This window comes from Hipposideros armiger, unplaced genomic scaffold (genome assembly GCF_001890085.2).
Source record: "Hipposideros armiger isolate ML-2016 unplaced genomic scaffold, ASM189008v1 scaffold_297, whole genome shotgun sequence".
NCBI lineage: Eukaryota > Metazoa > Chordata > Mammalia > Chiroptera > Hipposideridae > Hipposideros > Hipposideros armiger.
Window position 1 is genome coordinate 94,506 of NW_017731647.1, and position 27,997 is coordinate 122,502.

The window sequence follows — 27,997 nt, forward strand, 5'->3', positions numbered from 1 at the left end:
AATGCAAGTGACTTCATGTAAGTTTAATTGGAGTCCAGGAAGGAAAATGTTTGAACAAAAAATGGCCAAATTTGTTGAAAATGAGAAACCCACAGAGACAAAAAATGTCAATAGACCCCAAGCGCAAGAAACATGAAAGAAACTACACCAAAGAACATCATAAATTGTTTATCACCAATGATAAGGAGAAAACCTTCAAAACAACCAGATGGAAAATACCATGTTATAGACAAATGAACAAAAATAAGAATAACAGCAGACTTCTCAGTGGTAAAAATATAACCCTGATGACAGTGGGGTGAACGCTTTAGAGTACTGAGGAAAAAAAATATCAACGTAGAATTCTATACCTAGTGAGAATACCTTTCAAAAACTAGCAAGAGGGCCGGCCGAGTGGCTCAGTTGGTTAAGAGCTCGCCCAAGAGTTTGAGCTCTGAGCAACAGTGGTTCAAGTCCAGCCCGAGCTGAGCAGCCGCTGAGCTGCCAACAGGTAGCAGGATGGCTCAGCTTAAAAAATAAACAAATAAAATTTAAAAAAACAACCAAAAAAAAAACTGGCAAGATATAATACTTTTCTCAAACATGTATAACCTGAAAGAACTCATCACCAGCAGACTTTTGGTACAAGAAATATTAAAGGAAGTACTTCCGGCAAAAGGACAATGATTCCAGAAATCTGGATCTATTGTACACAAAGGAATGATGAGCGCTAGAAATGGTAACTATGTGGGTAAATATTTAAAAGATTATTCCTCTTAATCTTGAAATCTCTTTAAAAAGTTATCACAATGTATTGTGAGATTTATAATATGTAGAAGTAAAATGTATGACAACAGTAGAACACAGGCTGAGAAATGAAAGGATACTATTGTAAGATTCTCATACTATACATGAATCAGTATAATATCATATGAAGGTAGACCATGATAAGTTAAAAACGTATACTGTAAGCCCTACAGCAACCACTAAAAAACAAAACAAAACAAAGCTCTTAAGACAACAAAGGAGGTTAAAATGGAATCATAAAAAATACTCAACCCAAGACAAAGAAAGTGGGGAGCGAAGAAAAGATGATAGAAAAATAGTAAGGCTGTTGATTGAAAACCAACCATCTCAATAATAACTTAAAATGTAAATGATCTAAACAACCCATTAAAGGCAGAGATTGTCAGATTGTATAAAAAAGTAAGACTCAAATACAGAGGGTGCCAAAGCATGTATACACGTTTTAAGAAAACAGAAGTGTATTAATATTGTAATACTCAGTATGTACCAATAACAAAAGATGAATACAAGTCACGTTTGACTTCTGCAATTACAAGAGGTGCTCAAAGTGGTTCCCATCAGCGTCCAGACACTTCTGATTATGGTGAACTGCTGCTTGAGCAACGTTGACCAAAGTGTTCACTTGTATATGTTTGTTTGGTACCCCTTGTATATGCTCCCTACAATGAACTCCACTTTAAATATGAAGACATGAATAGGGTACATTGTTATAGAATACTTCAACCAAATGCAGCAGAATACATATTATTTTTGAGTACACACACAGAACACTCACCATGAGACTCACCATTAAAATGTCTAAATAAGCTTAAAAGGAGTTAAATGATAAAGTATGTTCTCTGACTACAATGGGATTATGTTAGAAATCAATAACAGAAATGTCTCTGAAGAATCTCCAAATATCTGAAAAATAACAGTTTTAAATAACCCATGAGTCAATGAAGAAATCAAAGGGGAAATTAGAAAATATTTTGATATGAATGAAAATGAAAACCCATCAATACCGGGGGTGCCAAAAAAATGTATACACATGCCTTGTATTCATCTTTTGTTATCGGTATACATTGAGTATTACAGTTTTAATACAGTGTTTTCCTGTCTTAAAATGCATATACATTTTTTTGGCGCCTTCTGTATTTGTGGGACACAAATACTTCAGCAAATGCAGGATGAAAATAGGCCACTAAATATAGCAATTAGGAGGCATTTTGTGATGATGCTGAGAACAATCCCACATGTACTTTTGGATACTGAAACTGGATTATAGCAGATTAAGAAATAAATAGGCGTTAAGAAAATTAAGATGAAAAAAGTTTGGAGTTCTCCTTAATAGAGAGGATATGCTCTTTTCAAGATGTTTAGAGGTTAAGGAAGGGCAAGAGGGCTGTAACTAGCTTTGAAAGAAAGTTTTGAGATAAATTTGAAAAACATTTATTTATAGACCAGGAGAACTTGGTTAATGGACAAAGAAATGTAGAAAATTCAGAGATAGGTTGACTCATTATTTGGAAAACTGTAAAGTCGGACCTTGAGCCATATACAAAATCCAATCTAGATGGAATAAAAACTGAAGTATAAAATATAAGACTGTAAAGCTAATTGAAGAAAATGTAAGGGAATATTTTTGTGATCCTTGGATAAGGAAAGACTTCTCAAATAAAGCTGAAGAAATACAAAACCATGAGGCAAAAATTGATAAATCTGACTATATCAAAATTAAGCATTTCTGTTCAATAAAGAACACAATAGATAAAATTAACAAACAACTGCAGAGTTCTTTTTTTTGTTTTTTTTTAATGATGACACTGGAGTTATAGGGAGGAAAAGCTTATCACATCATATCAAGGGTACCCACCATCAACAAGACTTATCACTGTTGATGTTGACCTTGATCACCTGACTGAGGTTTGTTAGGTTTCTCTACTGTCAAGTTACTCTACCCTGCTCCCCTCCCCCCACCCCTCCTCCCACCCCCGCCTTATGATCTGTACTTTTTGAAAGGAAGTCACAGCCTGTAGCCCACATAGTAGTTACAAAATTATTTTGAAGTCTTCTGCCTGGGAGATTTGTGTCTTCTCCCCCATATATTTACTCAATCATTTATTTATATCAGCATGGACTCATGCATATTTATTTCATACTTTGGGTTGTCATTTAAAACTATTTTGTTACTCAAATCGTCTACTGGGGAGGCGGTTTCAGTTGACGCCTGTGTCCGTTTTAAGTTTTAATATGAATAGATTAACCTATATAAACAAAAGTTCTTTGGGGGTCCTTGATAAATTTTAAGAGTGTAAAGGGGTCCTGAGACCAAAAAGTTTGAGAAGCCAACGCGACCCCAACACCATGTGGGGGTGTGGTTCTTCTGGGGGCTTCAGACAGGGCAAAAGCAAAGGAGACCACACTCCCACACCCGTGGGGACATCCACTTCTCCGGGCCACGCACTCCATCCTAAGGTTTTCTCCGTGTCTGAAACGTAGGAGCGCCCCCACGAAGACGCCGCTCACGCAGCCACGTCTTTCCAGGAAACGCCACTGTGGGGCGCATGGCCCACAGAGTGAGTCGCCCACCCTCGAGTTAGGGCCGCATCCTGGGCTCCGGCTCGGCGTTTTCCTCCGAGGAGCATCGGCCCTAGCCTGACCTGAGCCTCACTCCGGGCTCCGCTGGCTCGCCGTCCTGGGCCACATCAGGCATGCATGTGTGGCGCCCGCGAGGAAAAGAGCGCTCTTGCTGCAGTGGCCCGCCGGGCAAGGAACCGGCGGGTCCTCCGGTCCTCGGAAGGGTGCCTCAGATGCCCTCCGCTTGTCTAGCCCTGCTGAAAGCAGCCGGACAGCTCCCTGCTCCCCGCCCTCTCCTAGCTGGGCCCGCAGACCCTTGCCTCTGCAAGCGCACGACAGACAGAGATAAATGGCTGCAGCTGGAGACCGGGCTAATTGATACAATAAGTTTTGTAATTGCCTTGAAAATAAGGTAATGATTTGGCAGAGGGACTATTTGATCTTAGCAGCCAAGAAAGACTTCTCCAAATGAAACTTCAGAGAGGGGCTGGAAGCCTCCAGCTTGGAGTGTGAAGCATCCGGACTGCCTGTTCCCCCCTCCCTCTTGTCCCCTGTTCCTTGCCTGACACGCCAGGCTTTTCAAGAAGAGACGAAAGGACCCTTCTCCTCTACTGACTGGAGGAGATTATGCGCACATATGCATGAGCTATGTGTGCAGAAGGCGTGGTTTCTGGGCTGTTCAGGAACAGGGGGATAGCTAAAATGACTTCTCCAGCCCCAGTGAAGCTGTAGAAAAGATGGGGGTGGGAGGCTGGGAGGCAGACTGCGACTATGAAAACCCTTCTATAGCTCAAGCCTAATGAGGTTTCTTATACGGTGAGGGCGGCTGTTGTGGGCTTTTCAAGCAGGAGGGCATAGCAGAGGGAGGAGAACCTTGGTCCTGCCTTCTCCCTTCTCCGAGAAGCTGCACACACACACACACACACACACACACACACACACACTCACTCACACACACACCCTCCCTCTGCGCTGTGGGTGTCCCTGCCTGGCAGAGGCCCCAGCACAAAGAGGATTAGTGAGATGAGCTAATCTGGTTTGTATCCCAGACATGGCCCCAGAAAGGGACCTTGTCTCCCCTGGTGTTTAAGGGGGTGAAGGAGTGAGGAGTCCTCCTTTGGGGGCCTGTTGGCTGACAGGATCAGAGACTCCATCCCACTGGGGTTGGTCGGATGCCGAGGTCCTGACTTCAGGGTCAGATTCAGGGAGCAGAGAAGAGGCCATGAAAAGTGGGGTGGACTGTGCTACAAGACACAAGACAGAAAGAGGCCCTCACTGAAGGAACTAGATTTCCACCCTCCTTGTTTCAACAGTGAGGAGACTGAGGCCAGGAGTTGGACAGTGACCCTCCGATTCATGCAAATCATGCACAGCTGAGTGGGGGGAAAAGTCGGGTTTTCTGATTTCTTTCCGTCTAATGCATTTTGACTGTATTAGGCAAGAAAATACAGAAGGCAAGAAAAAAGAGAAAGAGGCAAAAAGAAACAAAGATACACACCGAGAAAAATACAGAGAGGAACACAGACGCACACACAGATTGAGACTCAGAAAGCCACAGAGTCAGAAAATACATGGAGAGATAGATGGGGAGAGTGAAAGGAAAGAGAGAGAGAGGGAGAGTTCTACAGATTCATACAGAAAGAAAGATGGAGAGACAGGCAGATACACACCAAAAGATGGAAAGTGACAAAGACTGATAAGGAGACAGAGATTCAGACGGAGGAGGAAAGGCAGGCAGACAAAGACACAAAGAGAGGCAAACACAGAGAGCTAGGAATAGACACAGAATGACAGAAATGAGCCAGAGAGACAGACTCAGAGAGACACAGAGAAGAGACACAAGGAGAGCGAGAGGCACGTGAACCAAGGAAGGCAGGGTGGGAGGGACGCAGATAGTGGGCTCTGCGGATTTGTGTCCATTGGAAGGAAGTCTCACTTCCAGATCATTCTGGGGCCCAGAACAGGTGGTGGGGAGAGAAAGAGAGTCCATGCTTAGTCTATTTCATACAAGTAGATTGGAAGAGGGGGGCTGGGGGCAAAGTGGGAACCATCTCCCCTTGGGGTTAGGCTGGTCAGTGACCACCCAGGATCCCAGCAGCACGCCCCGTTGGCCTCACACAGAACCTGGGCCACCCGCCCGGGAAGGCTGTCAGCCCGCCCACCGCCTGGCTCCAGTCTGATTACAGCCGAAGTGCTAAAAGGCTCCACCCCCAGGGCCCCGCCTCCCAAGCCTCCCCTCCTGCCCCTTCTCCCCCAGCTCCGCTGTTCCTTTCTCCTGGGCCCCTTGCGAAGCAGTCTACCCCTGTCCGGCCACTGGTTGGGAGGAAGCAGGTCCCTGCCCTCCCAAGCCCCCTTCCCTGCTTTGGGGCTGGATGCTTCCTTCCAAAGGCCTCTTGGCCTGGCCTCTTTGAGACACGTTCCACGCCTCGCCTAGGAGCCCGTAAATACCAAGGAGAGGCTGGTCAGACTATGTACAAAGATGGATCCCCACCGCAGCCCGTCTAAAGCCCAAGCTCCCGTCTCTTCCCTAGACACCTGCACGGGGAGGCCGGGGACGGATCCAGAGGGCAGGGGGCTGGGCACTGGGGGCCTGTGTGAACCTGGCCTCATGTCAAATGAGACTCGCCTTGGTTTGCAAAGAAATCTCAGGAAAGGCAGCTCAGGGCCCCTTATGCAAGCAGCAGGCGCAGGAATTCCTTGACTCCCATCCAAACCTCCCCCCAGCCCCTCCTCAGTCTTTCTCTCTGCTCTTTACCATCCACATCACCTCCCACCCACTGGGAAAGACAGAAGGTCATCGCCAAAGGGGCCCAGGGAAGGAGGGGCCTCCTGGGAGGGGGGGGGGCCCCGAGGAGTAAGAGCTGTTTACCCACACCCAAGTTCCTTGAGCTTATTTCCACTCCCATCCAAGGGCCAGCAGAAATTCAAAATCATTCAGTCACACGGAGCTGGAAAAGAGTGCAAGAAGACGAATCTTAACTCTAAGGAGCCCCGTGGGGGAGCAGAGTATTAAGTGAGATATCAAGGGTGAGAGAGCACCCACTTTTGAGAGGGCAGGAGGCTATGGTGCCACCTTGAGGAAGAAGGCAGAGCTGGCTCTGCTGGCCGGGTGGCAGCTGTCCTGCTGAGGACCTGGGGTGGGGTGGGGGGCCCTGGGGTTCTCTCTCAGGTCTCTGCTGACATCTGCAGCCTGCAGCCATGAACAGCCAAACCTAGTGTGCCACCCTGTCAGAGAGCTTCCTTGTATTTGCAAGAAAATGCTTTAGAAATAGGACCCTTTCACTCATTCTGGGTCATTTAGGATGCCCTGGCTAGTGCTGGGCACACAGCAGGTGCTCAGTAAGTGCCTATGTGACTTCATGCAGGGCCCTCCAGACCAGAGCTTGACTCCCAAATCGGCGGCTCTTCCCCTGGCTCCCATGACGGTGGACTGGGATGGGGGTGGGAGGGGGGAGCAGGTCAGGCGCTGAGCCTCCGGCCTTGACCCTCTGCTTGGAAGCCCCCCAACAGGCCCTTGCGTGAGGAGACAAGTTCTCCAGTGGTGTCTAGGACCTTGAGACTGGAAGTTTATTTTGAGATTTGAAGCTCCAAAGTGGCAGATCCCAGAAAACCTCTTCTCTGGCTCCGTATTTGTTCTCTAGTTAAGTGGTTGAGTGCAGCTCTTGCAGTCAGCTGGCTCCTGCAGCCTGGGGTTCCTCCTGGGGAGCTGGGGGCTCAGCGGGGAGGGGAAGAAGAGGAAGAAGGAACAAGGCCCCATCCTGGGTTGCCCACTCTATGGCAGAAGTAGTCCGGAAGCCTTGGGGAGAAGGCTTGTTCCCTCACCCACTTTCCCCCCTTTTAGAGCTGCTGATGTTTCTAGGGGCCCCCTCAGCTCTGCAAACATAGTTGAGCATCTATGTTGTGCCAAGACACAGTCCCACTTGACTATAAAGAGACAGCTGAAGCCAAGGAAGGGGCCTCGTAAGTGAGTTTGGGTCCCATGTGGGCGAGTCCACCCAAGGTTAGGGCTGATGTGATCATCTTCAGGTCCCCACCCTGCAACCTCAGGCCCATATGTAGAAATAAACACAGGGCCAGAGTCACACCCAGGCCTAGCACACAGGGGAGTCTGGGAGAGGCTGCCAGAGCTTGCAGACCGCTGCCCAGCATCAGGGTGGGGCTGGGCTGGGAGGAGGTGAGAGTGGTCCAAGAAAAGGGGCCCCACCAGGAACGAGCCTGCGCCCACTCCTCTCACCTGCCCCTCTCAGGGGAGCTCAGCACAGTCTGCGGCTTCCTTAGGAAACAGAAGGGCTGACTGGAGCGTCCCAGACCGAGAGAGAGGAGAGAAGGGCCAGGGAAGGGGCAGCTGGTTGGTCTCTGTATTCCACCCTCTCGCACTCCCATCCAAGTCCAGTCCAGTCCAGCCCTTTTCCACCTTCTCCCCCACAAAGGCGGGCATCTTCTCCCCTGCACGACCTGGCCTATCTGAACTCCTCTCCTCCTTAGGCCCCTCTGCTCCAGCGGGCTGGCCCCCTTCTCAACCCCACACACCGGCCCACTCCCACCTTGGAGTCTGTGAGCTGGCTGTTTCCTCAGTTTGGGATGCTCTTAACCAACCGCTGCCTGGCTTCTTCCAGGCCTCCTTCAAGTCTTGACTTGAACGTCACCTTAATGAAGCCTACTGGGTCATCCTAGCTGCAACTCGACGTTTCCCCCACAGTACTTAGGGCTTTCTAACACAGTATATGTTTTACTGTTTATTGTCTATCTTCTCCCAATAGAAGGTAAACTCCATGAGGGCAAAATTGGTTTGTTTTGCTTTGTTCACTGCTGCGTTCTCCAGTTTAGCACATGGTAGGGAATAAACAAATATTGGTTTGATTAATGAACGCACTCTGCCCCCTGCCACAGACGGTGAGGGAAAGGAGGAAGAGGTGGGGAGAAGAGAGAACGATCCCTGGGAGCCCTTCTTCGTCTCTGCCTTGGGGATGTCTGCGGCTTCCCTGCAGCCAGCTGCTCCCTGTCCGCTCACACTTCAGCGTCTCTAACACCCCCAACCACGAACTGACAGTGAGTTTGGGGTTGAGGGGGGCGGGCAGTTTCCAGCGCGTTGTTTACACCAGAGCTATATAGTTTAGATAAATCACGGGGATAGATAGGCGCCAAAGACACCTGGGATGAGGGGCTAGGCGGGAGAAACCGAGGCCGGAGAAGGGGTTGGGACCAGATACCTGGTGAACTCGGAGTTGGAAGACCAGAGCTTTGAAAAGAATTTCCACGTCTCAGTAAGGGCCGCTGTGCCCCCAGAGGCTCTACCTGTCAGCCTGGGAGGTGCGGTGGGGGGTGGGGAAGAGGGGAGTCACTTTCGGCAGTCAGCACCTACCACCCTTGCGCGATTTACCACGCCCCCAGGCGGTGTGCGAAGATGGGCGGGGGAGCTGCGGGGAAGAGGAAGGGTGGAAAGGCGAGGGAGAGAAATGGCTCCGGGGCTTCCACTCTCTCAGCAAGACTCCCACCCCTCTGTTCGGGAAAGCCGCCCAGCTGTTTCTGATTCTTCCGTGCTCGCAGCCCCTCCCGATGGGGTGGGGGACCGAGGCACCCGGGATGCCGAGGGAGAGTAAGCTCTGTTGAGCTTTGAGCCCCGGCGCTAAAGGGCGGGGAGTCCGCGTCCGGCCCGCAGGTGTGCCCACTCGTCTTCGGACGTCGATTGCAGGGCTACAGGCCGGAGGGAGGCAGGGGGACCGGCGGGCGGGCAGGAGCCAAGTCTAAACGCTGTTTGGGGGGTGCCGTGGGTCGGAGGAACCAGGGGCAATGAGCCCTGGAGCACAGAAGCTCCTGCCTGAAGCCGGCTGCCCAAGGCGCCCCTGTTGGCACCGTTGAAAAGGGAGTAAAGATTCTCCCCCAAGTTCCCGTGGCAGAGATTCTACCCATTTCACAGAAGCGCAGGAACGGAGAGGAGCCGGGGAGATGAGTGCGTTCTCCGTGTGCTCAGCTCCAGTGTTACCGTAGGTTAGCGGACGGGAGGGGGGGGGGTGTCTGCAGTGCCCCTCGCTCCGCGCTCGGGGCAGTCGCCCACGGAAGTTGGGGTTGCTGCATGAAGGGCGCTAGGACCCGGTGGCGCGGCGTCGGCAAGGACTGGGCGCTCGGGGCGCAGAGGGGCGCCACTGCGCCCCTCGCAGCCCGCCCAAGCAGGTCGGGGCGCGGGGTGGTGCTGCGCCCGGGCGCCTAGGGGCGGAGGCGGCCGCCACACCTAAGGCGCAGTGGAGCGCCGGGGCTGCGCGGGCGGAGCCGCCCTGAGGGCCGCGCGTGTCCCCGGCCTCGGCCCCGCCCCGTGCCGTCCAATGAGAGCCCGCGGCCGGAGGGGCTGTCCGCACACTCTGCCAGCAGCCCCACTCCGCGCCGCGGACCCCCTGGCGTTGCACCCCGCGCACAAGCAGCGCACCCCAGTCCCCGTGCTCGGCGAGGCATCGTCGGCTTCCGGACACCGCTCCCTGTGACCCTCTCCGGTCCCTGCGCCCCGGCTCCTGGAGTCCAGGTGCCCCTAAGTCCCCAGCCGACGGCGAGCCTATGGCCCCCCAGGGGGGTGAGTAGGAGCAGCCTGAGTGCCCCCAGCCGGTGCCGCTTCCACGCCCCTCCGGGCCGAGCGGCGGGAGTCTCTGGGGAGCTATGCTGAGGCAGGGTGGTGCGGAGGACGCCGCGCAGCTCTCCCCTTGGCGTGCCCGCGCCCCTCCCTCGGCGCCAGCGCTCAGACCCCCGGCCCCCGACGGCTCCCGGGCGTCGGCCCGTTTAAGTCTTGCCTGTCTGCTGCTGCTGCTTCTGCTGCTGACGCTACCGGCCCGCGTAGACACGTCCTGGTGGTGAGTGTGGCTCTCAGGGTTGGGAGGGTGAGGCGTTGGGTCAGAGAGGCCGGAGGCGCCCTGAGGGATTTCACAGCTCCTGGTACCGGCTGCTCAGGAGACCAGGTTGTCGTTTCCACGGAGTTAGAGACGTGCCGGGCAGGACTGTCACTGAAGTTCGGGAGTGATGGCGGCGGAGGTGGGAATGGGGGACGGGAGCGCCGCGCCTTCCACCCCTGATAAGGTGGGTGCTGGGTATCTGAAACAAGGACCCCCGGCGGTCGAGGCTTTACAGACCCCCATATGCTGTGCCCCCTCTATTTCAGCTCAGCCTTTTTAGGGCAAAAGCTATCTTCCGAGTTTCTCTCAGGGTGGATTCAAGAAAGCAATCGCCCATCGGGGCCTTCGGTGGCCATCCAACAGGAACCCTAGATCGCTTAAAGTCGCCAGCTGGGAGGTGAAGGGGGCAGCTGGCGAGGGCTGACAGCGTCTTGCTAGTCTACCCGACTCCATAACGCAGTAAGGGTTTGTAGAGGCAGCAGCGCCCCGCGCAAGGTTTAGAAACGTAATCGTGGCAGAAATGACCCCACTAACTCCCACGATTATAATAAAATGCTTGCGTGTGCATAATTTAGGCATTTGTCTTCAGCCTCTGTTTTAAGGATGTCAGTTCGAACCTTCATGTCTCCCTCCCGTTTTCCTTCTTTTTCTTCCCCAGGTGACCCCATCTCTCCAAGAACTAGAGGCTTCTGGGGTCCCCAAATATTGAGACCCTCTCCTCAGATTTCTTGCAGGCCTTAGACTCCAGACAATTCACAGGAGGACAGATGAGGCAAAAGATATTAAAAATCCACTGGATGTCTGTCTGTCCTTTGCGGACCCCTACCTACTCCTCCTCCCCCCAAGTCCAGGATGGCACTCATCTTTTTCTTTCAGGCGAAAGAGCTGCCCCCCCCTCCTCCCACACCTTCTGAGGGGGTGGGCAGGGCAGGGCAGGGGGGAGAGCTGGGCTGAAAACAGGATCTTCTCATCTTTCCTCTTCACCCTCCCCCCCCAATCAAACTGGCCTCTTGGACTGGGCTATTGCCCCTCTCTACCCTTGCGGTGCCCCCCTTCCTTTCCTTACTCTGCCCCTCCCCAACCCTCCCCCAACCCCACCACCACCTCAAAGTGTGGTCTCTTCTCCCCTTGCACCCTGTGGCTTTTCTCCTCTTGACTTGGAATCTTGGCTGGAAGGGTGAGGGGTAGCTGGCTGAGGGGCCAGCGAGCTTGGGCCGCAGATTCCTATCATTTCAAGATGCGTCTCTCTCGCCATCCCCACCCCCACCCCCACCCCGACCCCGTTTTCCTGTTTCAGAAAAATCTCTCTTTTGGATCTTTTTTATCTCTGCAGTGTTGGAGAAGGCAAGGAGGGGGGGTTCTGGAAGGGGGAGCAGGGAGGCCCATATCTGACATCTGGCTTGAAACATTCCTTTAGAAATGGAAAGGGAAGAAGGGGGACGAGAGAAAAGCCTCTCAGTGTTCACAGGGGGCTCCAAACAGCCCTTTACCTCCAGGGGCTTAGTGTGGCTGCGGACTTGCATCTCAGTGGCCCTGCAGAGAGAGGATGAAGGGACCACTGCACATCTTTATCCATCCAGGTGGCAATTTGCTTTTAGGGACTCTTGATTGCTTACCAGTTTGGGAGGCTATCTTGGGGACCACTTGGTGTTTAGGTGAGGCACTGACCGTCTGGTAGTTTCAGGATCCTGGTAGTGGTTCCTAAAGACCCATCTGGGGTTCTTCCTAGTCCCCATTTTGTCCCCTTGGCTACTCCCTTTCCCTTTTCCTTTCTGTTTCTACTACTCTCCCCGCACCGCCACCCCCCCACCCCACGTGGTTCATATTAAAGATTTTTGGAAAAACTCCTGGGTAGGAGAGCTAGCTAGGGAGGCAGGCGGGTGATGCAGAGGGATTCAGCCGTCCCTGTGAAATGGAGGAAGGCAGCAGCCAGGATGGGACATGAGTATTTTAGTCTCCTTGCTTCATACTTGTCATAGCTGCAGGCCCCCGATGCCTGACTCAGTGGGCATCACTTCTGGGAGAAAGTGGGAAGCTGCTTTCTAAAGGCAGGTTAGGCCCCCAAGAGGATTCTGTCTCTTTCCCTTGGGAAAAAAAACCCTTGGAAGAGATGCTGTGTTTGTCCGTGTTCCACTCAGGAGCAGAAGGCCCTCACTGTCACCAGCTAACAGTCTGCTCTTCTTCATAGCCCTTCCCCTCACTCTGCAGCTCCTCCCCCTCCCACCTTTAATTGCAGGGGGAAATGATGGTTTCCTCATAATCTATGACAAACAGAACAAGAAGCAGGAGGCTCCTGGCCCGTGCTTCCCTGTTCCAGTTTGCACTCTGCAGGGGGCTGGATGTAGGGACTCACAAGGGCAGGACGGGGTTCTTGGGTTCACAGAGGGAGAGGAATATTAGTGTTACTATTACCAACAACGGCTGCGCCCTTACTAAGCCCCAGACACTATGGCCAAACACCTTATGAGCATCATCTTCAGTCCTCCAAATAATCCAGTGAGGGAGATACTATTATTATCCCCATTTCACATATGAAGAAAGTGAGGGATAGTAGGGGAGTGGTAAGAAACTCAAATTCATGCCAATTTTGGAGCCAGATTGGCATACTCTTGGTTAAGCGTTATGGGCCTCTCTTGCCCTTGGAATGAAAATGAGCTTGGACTTTGGGATTAGATGTCCTTGGTTCACCTGGTTCTCCTCTGACTCGCTCTGATGGACAGAGCAGGGTATTATCACTTACTCTCCCCGAACCTCTCATTTTCTTCACCTGTAAAATGGAGAGCTCTCTTTCTCTCATTATCAGGGGATTTAAGTGTAGAAAAACGTTTTATAAACTGTAAAGTATCACATAAATGATGTTGTATTGAGAGATTCAGGGAGGGTGATAGTTTTATCCCTGTGTTCAAAGCCCTATGTGGGCTGGGCTAAACCATGTACACGAGGGGCTGTAAAAGAAAGGGGGGAAAAAAAGAGGATCCTTGGCCTCATTAAAACGACACACACATGAAACATCTGCAGATAGGCTGGTGATGTCCACAAGGAGTAAAGCTATAACTGAAATGAAATTTCTGGCTGGCTAGGGGAAGAAGGGAGTTGGGGGTAAATCAGAGCAGGTAGGTGTCTATTCAACAAATAGTTAAGGACCTACTATGTGTCAGACACCGTTCTAGGTACTGGGGATACTGAAGTGAACAAAACAGCAGCCGCTGCCTGCATGGAGCAGTGCGCCCAAACCGCCTGGGGGTGCTGGGAGAATGCAGAGTCTGACTCAGCAGGCCTGGGATGGGGCCGGAGGGAGGCATGACTTCTGACAGACCCCAGCTGATGCAGATACTGCTGTTCTGGAGACCACACTTGGAGTCGCAAGGGGCTCGAGTATAGAGTAGGGTGTGAGTCACTTTGTCAAAGGAAGGGATGTGAATTTCAAGAGCAGATGAAGAGAACCTTCTACTTTAGAAGCTGGGAAAGAAGCAACAACTTCTAGCAGGGTCAACAGAGCTAGAGAGTCAGGGGTATCTCGCCCCTCTACCATCCCATGAGCTGGGGGATGCCTTAAACATCTTTGTGCCCCTAAGAGCAGTGCTTGGCACATGGCAGGCACTTGGCAGGCATGTATTGAATTGAAAGGAGGATTGACTGGGCCTCTGGCTCGGTTTTATTGGAGGCCACACTGATGACAAGGGGCTGACCACTGCTCAGCAGGCAAGCACCCTGCTCTGCAATCTTGAAGGAGCTACTCAGTGGGGTGAGGGTAGTAGTAGGAGACACTGAATTATCTTCCCATCTCAGATACTGAACAGATGTTCCCACGCTCAGTGAGGATGTAAGAAGGACCAATGTGGGCTGCAGCAGAGTGGATTTAAGTCAGACCACAGGAAGGACTTTTTGCCAGTTTGGCCTGCCTCACTCCAGACTGTCTCATGAGGGCTGGATTACTGGTCTCCCATTCCCATTCAACCTCACTCTTCCCAAGCCCCAGTAAAAAAAACAAACACCCATTGCCTAAGGCAGTACTCGGGGCTGAACTGGAGCGGCAGCATGGTGGTGAGACAGGGATGGGCTCCAACTCCAACGGTCTTGATTCTCCAAACAAAGCACCGCGGCAGTGGGTGTAACTCCAGGCTGTGCGTCAGGCGGCCCTTCCGGCCTGGCCCAGCCCGGGCTGTTTATTTTGTTTGTTCCTGGAAGCTGTTGCCCTGATGGACAGTGCTGGGGACGCTGATTCCATGGGATTTCTCAGTGGTGGGTCAGCCCTCTTACCCCTCCCCCGGACAGATGGGCCCCATCAGCCCTGCCGAGTTCCAGAAGAGGCAAGCATCAGCCCTCCTTGTGTTTGTTTGAGCTGGTGTCACCAGTGGTGATCCAGTCCGTGGGTGAGGGCCGGGCGTGTGAATTGTCGGGGGGAGGACACAGAACTCAGGGCAGTTCAGCTTTCCCCCTTTACCCACTGGCCGCCCTCCCTTCTCCTCCCCCACTTCTAAGCCCATGTTGAGGCCACTACCAAACTATCGGCTCATTCACAGCCCAAACTACATCTTTTCCGTCTGTAGCAGCCACTGCCCTCCTCGGCCCCCACCTGTTCAGAAAAAGAGAGAGAAGGCGTCCTTTGATGTGTTAGGACAGGAGAAGAGAGAATTCCCAGCAAATCCAGGAAAGTGCTGGAGAGCTGGAAAGGGAGTAGGAAGTGGGCAAATGGGTCATTTGATGGCCTCATGGGGAGAAAAGGTGATGACACCCTCCTGGCCTCTCTCTGAAATGGTCTTCCTGAGGCTTGCGGTGGAGTCCAGGGTTGAGTGTTTGAGTGAAGAGAAAATATGGCCTTGAGAAATGTGAGAAGGGCTCTAGCAATCCACCTACCTTTTAGTACCCACCCCACATGAGCTTCTTATAATTGTTCATATTGGGCAAACAGGGGACTAGAATATGGGAGTGTCGCCCCTCTTGCTTTACTTTGGCCTTTGGCTTCCTACTGCAACAGTCCTCTGCCCATGCAGGTCCACCCAGGACATCCTGCCCTAGAGGCTGGGGGGTGGGGGAGGAGGACTCATTAGTTAAGAAAAGCCAGGGGTCCTGGGAAGAAAAGCTATGGGGAGGAGGGTTGGGAGTGGGTTTTTCTCCCCGACCTCAGCATGGGGAACGAGGACTTTTAGTTTCATGGGTCTGACTAGGGTTATAAACATTACTCAGAATTGCCCACTGTGTCTCTTCCCACTGGCCCCTCCCTGTCTCCATCCTTCTTCCCTTTATGGACCAGCCATACAGGACGTGCCTCTTACATGTGGGTGTAAAAGTGTTGTCTCAGACTCTCGTTTTGTTAGTTTATTTTTCCATGAGGCTCTTAATGTTTATTAAATAAACAGGCAATGGGTTTATGTGACATGCCCACAGCTTCTTGTATATGTGACACATGCCTGGCCTGTGTTCTGGGAGTGTGTGTCACTTTGGCCTTTGGCTGGGGAACTGGTGATGGTGGGAGACCGCTCAATTACCCTCTCTGCAACCATATAACTATTTCTCCAGAGCTTGTGGGGAATGGTTCTACCCATCAGCCTCAGGAAATGCAGATTGGGGAAGGAGAAGGAACCAGTCCACGGCCCCAGTGCCAAACCTTTCCCCTCCCATCCCATCCTAATGCGGAACAAGAGCTGGGACGCTCTGACAGGGCCATCTCCACCTTGCAGGTACATCGGGGCCCTGGGGGCCCGAGTGATCTGTGACAATATCCCTGGTCTGGTGAGTCGGCAGCGGCAGCTGTGCCAGCGTTACCCAGACATTATGCGCTCAGTGGGCGAGGGCGCCCGAGAATGGATCCGAGAGTGTCAGCACCAGTTCCGCCATCACCGCTGGAACTGCACCACCCTGGACCGGGACCACACTGTCTTTGGCCGTGTCATGCTCAGAAGTAGGGGCCTCTCCCACCCTGCCTGGCTCCTTGCCTTTCTGTGCTTGGGGTGGTGAGTGGGTAGGGCGGGCAGAATCCCCTCTCTCCTCTCCTTCACGACTTCATACTCAGAGGAACAGCTGTGGGCAGAGCCCAGCACACCGTTGGGAACAGACCCTCAGTACCCCAGATGTGTAGCCAGGGGCCCCTCTGAGTCCCTGCGTTCTGGGATGATGGGACAGAGGAACAGCATGCTCCATCTTTCTTCCTCCCTTTCCGTTCCTCGCTAACGCCCAGGGGGTTGCCATGCACTGCCAGGCTGAGGACTAGGTATGGCTGCTCTCCTAGCACCACCCCCGCTACCTCCTCCATCACTCCCCACAGTACAGTAATGGGAGAAAGGGATAAACAGAAAGGTGATATGTAAATATTTGGAGAGTAGGTGGCTTGGCCCCATCTCAGCAAAAAAGCTAAGCAGAGCTAGACAATAAACTAGGAGAAAGGGAATGGGATGGGAATCCAGAGGCGTCAGGGGGATAGGGGTGATGATTCATCAACCCGCAAGAGCAGCGAGGGAAGAAAGCAGGCAGGGAAAGCAGCCTCTCTCTCCAAGCAGGCTGACCCCCCGGCAGGGTCTCTGCTGTGGAGGAACTGTCCAGCAGAATGGGCCTGAAAAGGCCTGGAATGTGCACTAAGCTCAGCTGCGCCAGGGTTGGCACTCAGTGGGGGAGGATGATTCACCCTGAAGCTTTTCAATGGATGGACCAAGGGAGTTTGGAAGGAAGCAAGAGTACAGGTCAGCCCAAGAGGTCAGATGTACAAAGAAGTGGCTAGAGAGTGGTGAGGGCTAGGGGAAGGGGCCAGATGCTCTGGGGAATGCTCTTGGAAGGAAAGGACAACTTGAATAAAGGGGGTGCAGGGGTTGCTCTGGGAAAGAGAAAGAGAGATCTCACAGTCAGAGGTGGTATGGGCTGAAGAAGGGGGCAGGCATGGGCCTCTTTCCTGAAATGCACTTCTGCCTTGCTGTCTCCAGGTAGCCGGGAGGCAGCATTTGTATACGCCATCTCCTCAGCAGGGGTGGTCCACGCTATCACCCGTGCCTGCAGCCAGGGTGAACTGAGTGTGTGCAGCTGCGACCCCTACACCCGTGGTCGACACCATGACCAGCGAGGGGACTTTGACTGGGGTGGCTGCAGTGACAACATCCACTATGGCGTTCGCTTTGCCAAAGCCTTCGTGGATGCCAAGGAGAAGAGGCTGAAGGATGCCCGGGCCCTCATGAACTTACACAACAACCGCTGTGGTCGCACGGTCAGTACCCATGTCTGTGCATGTGCATTCGTATCGGCTGGGGGGTGACCCGTTGGTGTGACCATGGACTAAATGTGAAGGTGGAAGTGCTGAAGGCTTCTGGGTCACTTACAAAAGCCCCAACCCCCGGGACAGGAGCAGTAATTGCAAGGGTTCAGCCAGGTGCATAGTCTTCACACAGGAGGAAAGTAGGGAAAAGCAGAGAAAAGACGGCAACTAACTGTTTAAGAAGGAAAAAAAAAATGCCTCTGTAAAAGACTGAGGAGGGTAAGAGCTTGTTCTAGTCAGTTCACTGACCACCTCCTATGTGCCCTGTCCTGTGCTGGAAAACGACATGCTACAAAAGTAGAAGGTGTGACACCCCGACTCTAAAACCCTTGAGAGCTAGAGGGCGTGCCGGCATACTTAATCATGAACAGAATCCTGTGGCTCTAAAGTTCAAACAACCTGTCATGAGGAGTAAAGACTGTTGGTCCAGGAAGGTTTTCTAGAAGTTCTTGAATTTGATCAGGGAGAATGAGTGGGATCTAATGGGGGTGAGAGAAACCAGTGGCCCCACTAGCCAGGCCAGGCGCAGGCCCAGCAGACCTCAGGGCACACACATGTTTAGTCGTAGGGGTGACTACCAGGTGCCCTGACCAGCTGCCTCTCCCTTCCCTGCCTTCCTACCTACCAGGCTGTGCGGCGGTTTCTGAAGCTGGAGTGTAAGTGCCATGGTGTGAGTGGCTCCTGTACTCTGCGCACCTGCTGGCGTGCGCTCTCAGACTTCCGCCGCACAGGTGATTACCTGCGGCGGCGCTATGATGGAGCTGTGCAGGTCACAGCCACCCAGGATGGCGCCAACTTCACAGCAGCCCGCCAAGGCTATCGCCGTGCCACCCGGACCGACCTCGTCTACTTTGACAACTCCCCAGACTACTGTGTCTTGGACAAGGCTGCAGGTAAGGAAAGCAGATAGGGACACGGAGCCATAGTTCTAGGTCTATTCAGCCTCAGGAGGTAAGGAGGTGGTGCTAGGGGAGGAGTCAGTCTCCTCCTGACATGAAGACCTTGTGATGAGATATGCCCTAGTCAGCCAGGCCCAGGGCTGCCCAAGCAGAGAGGAGAGGCCACTGAGCCCCTTGAGGCCTGAGGTGTGATGTGCAGGACTGACAGACACTGCTCAGTAAGTGTTAAATGAGTCACCCATTCTCAGCACTGAGCAGTGTGTGGGCTATACAGAAGCATAAGGTGCAGCCCTAAATCTCTGGCTCTTTCCAATCTAGCTAAGAAATGAGATGTAACAGGTAGACAGATGCAACTGCAAAGAGAGATGACTGAGGAAGTCGAGAGGAGCTGATTTGAAAATGTGGAACATCCGCTGTTTCTTGGAGTGTGAGGATTATCTCGATAGCTAGAGAGAACAGGCAGATAGCGTCTACACATGAGCAGAGTGGTAGGTGGGAAAGTACCTGATCTGTTCCAGGAACAGAGAGGAGATTAATCTGAGTGAAGGTCTCGCATAAGGGAGATGAAAGGTAGAAAGATGGGCTGGGATCTGCCCATGAATGACCTTGAAAGGCTTAATCCAGTGTGCTGCCACAGAAGATTCTAAAACTGGGGAAGTAGGGGAAGAAGAGGTCCCGACCAAAGGCTAATGCTACCAGAAAGCAGCAAATGGTTGTTTTTCAGTCTGTTCCCGATATGTGCGGTGGAATTCTTGGGACTGTTGGGAGGTGACATGGTATCCCCCAAAAGATTGGAAGTTGCCATGCTGGCTCATTTTCAGGCTCAGATAGGTTAAACTCGGACCCACAGGCTACGCCGCAGAACTGCTCTCCCCTGGTTACTGTCATGGGTGCCCAGACTCCTCTGCAGACTCAGCGGTCAGGACTTGGGTGAGGTGGAGTCAGAAACCTCAGCTGTCCTCTGCACTGTTTGCTTTCACCCATCACTGCCGTTCCTGGAGAGTCAAGTGGTTTGGAGCAAAACTGGGCACAGAAACAGGGTGGGGCTCTACCCAAGTGACAGAGAAAGTAGTCTGTGTACTTCGGAGGGTGCTAGAAGAAAAAAGGCTGAGGGAGCCCACCCGATTCTCCTAGTAATGCCCTCCCACTAGGTTCTGTTTTCTTCCCACGTGGTATAATTGAGAGGGCTACTCTCCCAATGCCTGGAAATCATTCCCTAAGATCTGAGGCGGGAGCCTGTGTTACCATACCTGAAACACACCTCTGGGGAGGGGTCTTTGGAGTTGGGCGGGAGGATGGCTCATATGTGTGTTAGTTTATCTCAGAGGCATAAAATTAAGTCTCATAACACCCAAAATAGGGCCTGGAATTCAAAGGGTCCAAGTCATCCCAGAAGGGAGTATGGTGCCAGGAATTCCCTCCAAAGCAGGACCGTTAACTCAACTTTCTGATGATAGGAACGTTTTACGTCTGTGCTCTCTTATATGGTAGCCACTTAGCCAAAGGGGATTATAAAACTTAGTTCCTTGGTCACACTGGCTATCTATTTCAAGTGAAATAGATAGCCAGTGTGACCAAGGAACTAAGTTTTAAAATTTATCTAATTTTAATTATTTTAAATCGAAATGACCACAGTTGGCTAGTGGCTACTGCACTGGATAAGTCAGCTCCAGGGTGTAGAAGAGGCTTCCAGTGCCCTGGAAGGACCTAGAAGCCCGCCCTTGGAGCTAGAAGAGTGACATATAAGAGAGTCAGTCAGCCCACACTCGAGAGCAGTGGTCTCCTGACATTGTGGATCGTATATTCCCATCGTGAACAAAAAAGTTCTGAGCATGTGCTTCCAATATGTGTATATTTACTTCTAAATTATATCTATGTTCCACTGTGCAAATATGTACATTATAGATAATATAAAATATTTTAAATTGATTAAATTAAAAAAATATAAATGAAATTCTAGCGTTATTTCCTATATCCCAGCGAATGTGGAGACTACTGCTGTAGAAACCCCCCTTCTGGACCTCCAGGCTATTAACTTTCCCATCTCTGAGAAAGGGTTGGAATAGATGTCTGCGATCCCTCCCTCCAAAATCCAATGACTATATGATCCGTTGAGAGGATCTCCTCTGCTAAAATCAGTCAGAATGAGGTCCTGAGCATTCTCTGTGCAGGGGGATAGCATCCTCTCTACACTTCAAGAGTTCCCACTGTAAGGGCTAAGGCAAGCGGTATTCCTTATGAATTCCTTCGAGCTACGCCTCCAGTCAGTCATACTAATCATTTCACTGCCTCAGCTGAACAGAGATTATAGATATAACAGTCCACTTAGTTAGATGCTATTATTATGCCTACTTTTATATGAGAAAACTAAAGCCTAGAGAGATTAACTAACTTCCTAAATCACACAGCTAAGAAGTGGCAGAACTGGGATTTAAACCACTGACGTCCCAATTTAGACACTCTGATGTCATACTTTCAACGGCCCTACTCTACTACTTCCGTGTATGGTACAACTTAATAAAATATAAACTAAGGGCCAAAATGCTAACAAATGGTACCATTTTTTAAGTGGTAGCACTTGTAACAGTGTTCTGGCAAGACTTGTTGGAAAAGATAAATGATAGGTGTTATTTTTCTAAACTTTTTATGATGGAAAAATTCAAACATGAAGTAGAGTCCTCACTCGGCTTTAACAATCATGAACATCCTAAGGTGAGGTTTTGAGGGGGATCCGGAGATGTGTATCGGCAGAGAAGGCACTGCAGGTAGAGTCAAGGTCTCTGGGGAGCCTCGATATTGGGAAGAGACAAGCCTGGTGTGGAGGCCCAGGAGGAGACGATCACTGTGGCTAGTGGGTATATTTTTAGGAAAGGAGTTGCTTTATGGTTTCCTCATGAGGATGTGGGTAAGGAAACCCAGAGCAGCTGAGGTAAGAGGTATCTTCGTTCTCACTCTCTCTCTTCTCCAACCTAGGTTCCCTGGGCACTGCAGGCCGTATCTGCAGCAAGTCATCAAAAGGGACAGACGGCTGTGAGATTATGTGCTGCGGCCGAGGGTATGACACAACTCGAGTCACCCGTGTCACCCAGTGTGAGTGCAAATTCCACTGGTGCTGTGCTGTGCGGTGCAAGGAGTGCAGAAACACTGTGGACGTCCATACTTGCAAGGCCCCCAAGAAGGCAGAGTGGCTGGACCAGACCTGAACATATACATACCTCACTCACCCCTCCACTTCAAACCTCCTGACTCAAAAGCACAAGATCTTTGCATGCACAGCTTCCTCCGCTCTCAGCCCTGGGCTGCTAGTTTCTATTTAAGGACTTGGAGAGTAATCCAGAGGGATTCCGGTGTCCTGGTTGGTTCCTGAGCCCTGGGAGGCTGACAGGGGATGTAAGAAACTGAGCAGCTCCCTGCCTAACCGGCTCTGGAGGTTGGAAGGGAGAGTGGAAGAGGTTGTAGGGGTCTTCGGAGTGATGTGAGTTGCACTAAAGCACGTGGTCAGGCTCATTTTTCCTTTCCTTTGCACGGGCTTCCTGACACTTATTGTGTGTGCGCAACAGGAAGAGTATCTGGAGAGAGATTTTTTTGTTCCTACCTGGCTGAGGTTAGATGGGACCCAGATGAAACCACGTATCTCCTCCCTGGGGTCAGTCTGAGCAGAAGGCCTAGTACCCCCGAAAAAACGCTTAGGCTACAACATTCTTTCATTATGGAGAGTTAGGTAAGAGTTAGCTACGGTGGACAAGGTGCCAGTCATACACTCATATGTTTATAAACTGCTGTGTTTAGTAGGGGAAAACTTATATAACTATACAAACACATTCTCTTCCAGTCCCTCTCTTCTTGTTTTTTGTTTTTTTTTTTAGCTGAGCCATCCTGCCACCTGTTGGCAGCTCAGCTCGGGCCAGGCATTGAACCGCTGTTGCTCAGAGCTCGCACTCTTGAGCGAGCTCTTAACCAACTGTTTCACTCGGCCGGCCCCCTCTCTTCTTTTCTATCCATATCCAACAGCACTGCCTCTTTTGCTCACTCTCTGCCTGTTCAAACTGAGTGGCAGGCAGTGATACCCACACCTAACAGATCATTAGGATACCCTGGAACATTCTTGAGAAAGGGTAATTTAGTAAGTCTGCCTAGGCCTTGGGATTTTATTCTTTAAGCTTTCATGCATTATTCTGGGTCTGCCAAGTTTGAGAAATATTGAGTCAAGGTGTATGACTCATGGAGGGGTGGAGAGGGCAGCAGTCCTGAGCGCAAGGCCCCCGTGAGGCATCTGTGTGCAGCAAGCAAGTAGAGAACTCTGGCTTTGGCAGTTTCTAGGAGCGAGAGGATCCTAGCCTTTGAAGCTGGGAGAGGGGTCCAGTGGCTACAGAGGGATGAGAGCTGGGGCTTGGGGCTAACGTGTTAAACAGCTTGGAAGGCAGCCTTTCCCCATTTATTCAACAGATCTTTCTTTGGTGACTCTCCAAGTCCTAATGATTATTGTTGTTCACTCCATCTTTGGCTTAAATAGGGGGATCTCCTTGTGTGCTGCTACCCGCCGCCCAACTGAGCTTGCCATAGTGGAGTCTCCAGAGACAGCAGACTTACTAAGCTGGGGGTGGGGCACGGAGTCCCCAAAACCATGATGTCCTGTTTTCATGTGACTTAAACAATGGTTATCTCTTGCCTGTTGATATTTGAAAGGAGCAGAGTGGTGTAGAAATGTGCAGTTGTGACAGACGTGGGTTGAAATCACAGCTGTTTTTGATATTTTGAACAAGATACCCCAATTCTCTGAGCCACTATCTTCTCATCTATAAAATGAGGATATGAACCTATCTTAGATATTGAGTTTTAATTATGCCCCAAACTACAGCCAACAGACTTATCAAAGCTCCTAACTGGTCTAGCCCATCATGACTTATCTCAGAACCTTCAATACGGGACTATAAAGTATTGACAGCAGGCTGTAGATTAAGGGGTCTACACAAAGAATTCAGAATATAGACCCCCCCCCTTTCCCAAGTCCCTTCCCGACATCCCCTGGGGTCCTCACATGTTTGTGGAACAGCGTTGCTCTGCACAGACAGCAGAAAGGAGCCATAGTTCTGGGCCACGAGGGCAGATTTATTTGGATGATAGGACTAATATTTGCGTAACCTGCTGAGACCTGTGTGGGAGAGTTTGGGGTGGTTTTTCTTTTGGCGAGGGGGTTTGCTCCAATTTCACATCCATTAACACAAAACATGAGCTAGTCAGGGCCCTTGTGGTCTGCGGTGAGGGGATTCCTGTGGAGAAATGGGACTGAGTGAGTCAGGCCAAGGGAATGTCTTCCTTGCAGAGTGGAGGCAACTGGATAACTGATGAGCCAATGACGGGATTAAGGAGGGGGAAATGGCGGGGGTGAGGGCGGGAGATGGAGGAGAAGAGCTTCGGACATCTTGAGCTGGGATTAAGAGGAGGAAAGCCCTAGGGTGGTGGGAAGGTAAGAGGGTCACAGTCAGTCTGAACTCAAGAACAGAGTTGAATGAATTTACGAAAGGGTGCTGACTTGTGTGCTGGGCTGCTGGGAAGAGCCTCAGGTCCCACGTAGGCCCTGCTCTCAGAAGCACATCCATTCCCACCTAAATGCTAGCATAGGCCTTCCCGGCGACATCAACCTGAGTTAAATCTAGCTGTGCTCTACTACCTGTTCTTTTTTAGCTCTTACCCTGTGGGAGGAAGTGGGCCTCTTCTGGCATCTCGTGCTGCTCTGTGCTTTCCCCGGCTCCAAATTCTAACTCATCAAGGACCCAAGTTTTGCATTTCCTATAAATGGCTAAGAGAAGAGCGGGCTATCTAGGCAGCGAGAGGCTTGAAGGGTGAAGTGGATGAGAGCGAAGAGGCCCATGGAAGCCCCGCCACAGAGGCCGTGTGGCCGCGCGCCTCAGCCTCCCCCTGACTGCTTAGCTCGCCTCCGCATTCCGACTGGCTTTAGACCCCTGGCGTCCATGCTGCACTATACAAACAGAAACGGGTTTATTTGGAACAAGCAACAAAATGAGAACTGCGTTCGGTGTAGTCAGGGCTCCGCCGAGTTCGCCGCCTCCCATCCCTCCTCCCCGCAGCCGAGCTGCCCCTCCGATCAGCAGTCTCTTGTCCCCGCTCCTCTTCCCTTTCTTCCTGTTGGTCCTCATTTCGTTCAACTTTTAATATTTAGGTATAACGCAGGTGGGAAGTGCTACTTGGATACAAAGTTAACTTAAAAGGCATTATCACCCTCCTTGAAGGTTCTTAGAACCTTTTAGAAAAGGGTCATGACTGAGGTACCTCAGCTGCACAGTCTATAAGCAGTTTCTCTTCTGTAAAAGTGCGGATGTCAGCCTTAAGCTAGCCCTGCAGATAAGAGCCAACTGGGGTTATTGCTAGCTTTGAGGAGTAGCACTAATCCATACTCTTCCTTAGAGTGATGCTGAAAAACATGCAATAAGGACTTCAGGTTATTTAAAAGAATGAAACATTGCCAGGCCCTGAGGGAATGCTTGCAAAAAGTCCTGTACGTAGGTCTGCCTCGTGCCTGCTCACTGCCTCATTTCTCTTCCTCCCTGTCGCAGAGTTAATTTCTTCTTCCTCTCACCTCCCTCAGCAAGAACACCAACTACTAAGTCCTTGCCAAATTCTCAGACCCACTCAGGACGTTGGCTTAGTGTGAGAGAGATAATTAGGATTTTTCCCCTCAGCCTCTCTGAGGTTTTATTTAAATGCCCTTAGTGGTCATAGGGCGGAAGCCCAAGGGAGGATGCCAGGGAGAGTATGTTTCTCATCCCCAGGAGGCCGTCAGCCTTGCTCCTGCAGCCAAATTACAGCACCAGAGAACAATGCGATGCATTCCTCAGCAGGTCGGTGGGACCCTGGGCGCCTGGGCCTGTGGAGAGAGGTGCCAGACACAGAGCTCTCCGAAAGCAATCCTGCAGTGCAGAAATGAAATACGGGAGAGCTTCACATTACACAGAGACCTGTAGCTCACACCTGGTTATTGATGGCCTTGGTGGAGGCCTCTGCCCCAGCCCTCCACTTAGGAACTGCCTGCTATATGGGGGTGGGGCATTTTAGAAGCAATGTTGGAAAACAAAAGATGCTTCCTTTTCGCATGTTGCCCTCCCTGTCAGCCTGCTCACAAGCCTGAAGATAGACACACACGTGAGGGTACACATATGCGGACATACACGTAGCTTCTCTCAGGCTGTATCGGGGTTCTAGTCACCCTCCCTCTCCGCAACAATAAAAAAAAGCAACTAGATTTCAATCAAATCCTTCAAAAATCATACCAACAACAGGGGTCCAACCATAATCGTGGCATATTAAACAGTTATATTACCAACATGCAGGCAGCTATTTGGTTTGGAAACCGGATCTCCCCTGGGGGTTGGCAAGAGAAGGAGGCAGAAAGGGAACAGCAGTGGACAGTTAGCACCAAGGCAGAGGGGCTCAGACAGAACTTCTCAGAGCTGATTCACGCTGGAGATGGTGTGAGTCGTGCCCTGTGTGCGGTGGAGGGTGGGGCAGCCTCCTATGACTGCACCAAGCCTGCTGCTCATGACCTGGTTTTTTTGTTTGTTTTTACCTCTTGTTAGGTTAGAAAGCCGGATAGCTTTGGGTTCCAGAGATGATCTCCACAAGAGAGGCACTAGAGAGGAGCAAACAGTGGCTTTACCAGGGTAAATACGTCACAGTGACTGCACTGAACTGAACTTTCCCAGAAGATGTTATCCTCTTTGAGTGATTGGCAGGTTTCAGGCAACAGCCAGTGGGATGTCAGTAATATCCTGCCCTTGACCCCAAAGGGATAAAAGAGAGGGAGAGTTTATAAGCACATGCTCCCACTTCCCATTCATGGTTTAAATGATCTCGGAAGGGGCGGCCAGTTAGCTCGGGTGGTTAGAGCACAGTGCTCATAACACCAAGGTTGCCGGTTCAATCCCCACATGGGCCAATGAACCGCGCCCTCCACAACTAGATTGAAACAACTACTTGACTTGGAGCTGATGGGTCCTGGAGAAACACCCTGTTCCCTGAATAAAATAAATAAATAAATAAATAAATGACCTCGGGCTATCTTTGTAGCTATTTCTCATTTACTTAAGACTTTGTAGTCACCTTGGATTTGAGAAACCAAGGTAACTCTGAACTATCCTGGGTTAAACTTGCCTTTGCTCACTTCCATTCTGCCTGTGAGTCTATGGATGAAGCAGCTGGACACGCGAGTTCCCTTTCTTTGACCAAAAGGAGCCCAAATCTGGTGACATTATTTCAACACCATCAGGCCCTTGTAAGCAGACCTGACCAAACAGAAAGGCCAAGCTAAGTGAAGAAAAAGGAACACAGCGTAATCCACAGCTGTCCTATTTGACAGCTTGTGAGGTGCAGCTTCCCACGAGTAGCTGTGATACTCAGAAAGCTTTTTACGTACAAAACGCTTTGGCATATACATAGTTCTCACAACAACCCTGGGAGGCAGGGGTCACACACACTCTACAGGGGCTATTCAGAGAGGCTCAGTGCTTTGTCCAAGGTCCCGTGGACACAGCGGCTCAGCCAGAACTCAAACCTAGTGCTTCTGACTTTAAATCTTGTGTGTCCTCAAAGACAGAATGCCTAGGGCTGGAGGCACCCGATATCAGCACCTTCAGAACAGAGGCTGATACAAAATCTTCGGGGAGGGTAAATCTGAGCAGAATTTACAAAAGGAACAGCGTAGGCCTTCTCTAATCTCATCAGCAAATCCCCTTTTTGCTGTTTCTGCCTCAGTTACCACCATCGCCCAATGATCACTATACTAAGCAGTCCACATTTAATCAACTCTGGCTCTCAGCTCTATTCCTTTTTTCTTGTCCAAGTTCTTTTAAAGTGATGCTAAATGTGTAGACAGAGTAGAAATAGTCATAAGAAGCCATGAGACAAAGTTATTAAGACTTTGGGCTTTTAAAGTATATATTTGAATTTCCTTTGAGACTTCACTCTTTTTAAAAATGCTGTCAAACCCCTGGGCTAGGAAAGTAAGAACAGGAGTGAGAGTGCTAAGAAACCCTCCTGTCCTACGCCGGATGCCTGCTTACGGCCTAGTGAAGGTTCTGAGACCTCTAGCTGAGACAGGCAACTTATCTCCACCAAGGAAATGACTACTTACCCTGCAGAGCAACTCCTGCAAGATGAGGCAGACAACAGGTTTTCACTTGATCAAAAACTTTCGCTGCTCTCAACCCCTCTTCCCACCCTCATTCAAAATCTGGACTTCTGTTTAGGTCCAAGACAGTGAGGCAAAGCAGCTCCAAGACATGATGTGTGCAAGGGGAACCCTTCTCTGTTCAACCCTGGAATGCATTCTGTTAGAGACCGCATAAGCCCTTCCATACCCTACCTATCCCACTCCTACACCCCAACTGTGAAGGCAGGAGGGAGAGCTGCAGGAACACAGAGTTCATCAATCATAGACCTGGGGTGCTACAGCTCCCTGCCCTGGTCCCCCACTGGAGCTCGGGGAAGAACACCTCACGAAAAGTCTACCTAGAGGCAGGATTTCTCCAGGAGCAAGCCTTATTTTTTGGTCCATCGATCTTGGCGCTCGCTGCTCTCCCTGCTTCCCACCCCCCTGCCTCCGCATGTGGGCTCAGAAGTCA

General features: G+C 51.0%; 1 protein-coding gene across 2 annotated transcripts; it reads left to right on the forward strand.

Annotated features, from left to right (window-relative positions):
• Nucleotides 1–8,801: 8,801 nt before the first annotated feature.
• Nucleotides 8,802–22,275, forward strand: WNT2B (Wnt family member 2B). 2 transcript variants are annotated; one of them, XM_019659170.1, is made up of 5 exons: nucleotides 8,802–10,181; nucleotides 15,902–16,122; nucleotides 17,135–17,412; nucleotides 18,089–18,353; nucleotides 21,333–22,275. In XM_019659170.1, exons 1-5 carry the CDS (start codon nucleotides 9,991–9,993, stop codon nucleotides 21,560–21,562), a joined length of 1,185 nt encoding a protein of 394 aa, XP_019514715.1. In that variant the 5' UTR covers nucleotides 8,802–9,990; the 3' UTR covers nucleotides 21,563–22,275. The 2 variants fall into 2 exon arrangements, with proteins under 2 accessions (XP_019514715.1, XP_019514717.1); XM_019659172.1 differs by lacking the exon at nucleotides 8,802–10,181 and adding an exon at nucleotides 10,283–10,404.
• The last annotated feature ends 5,722 nt before the right edge of the window (nucleotides 22,276–27,997 follow it).

Coding starts and splice junctions, on each gene's coding strand:
- WNT2B (XM_019659170.1), top strand. CDS start 9,991: ATGCTGAGGCAGGGTGGTGCGGAGGACGCCGCGCAGCTCTCCCCTTGG. Junction 10,182..15,901: donor CGCGTAGACACGTCCTGGTG/GTGAGTGTGGCT, acceptor TCCACCTTGCAG/GTACATCGGGGCCCTGGGGG. Junction 17,413..18,088: donor ACAACCGCTGTGGTCGCACG/GTCAGTACCCAT, acceptor CCTACCTACCAG/GCTGTGCGGCGGTTTCTGAA.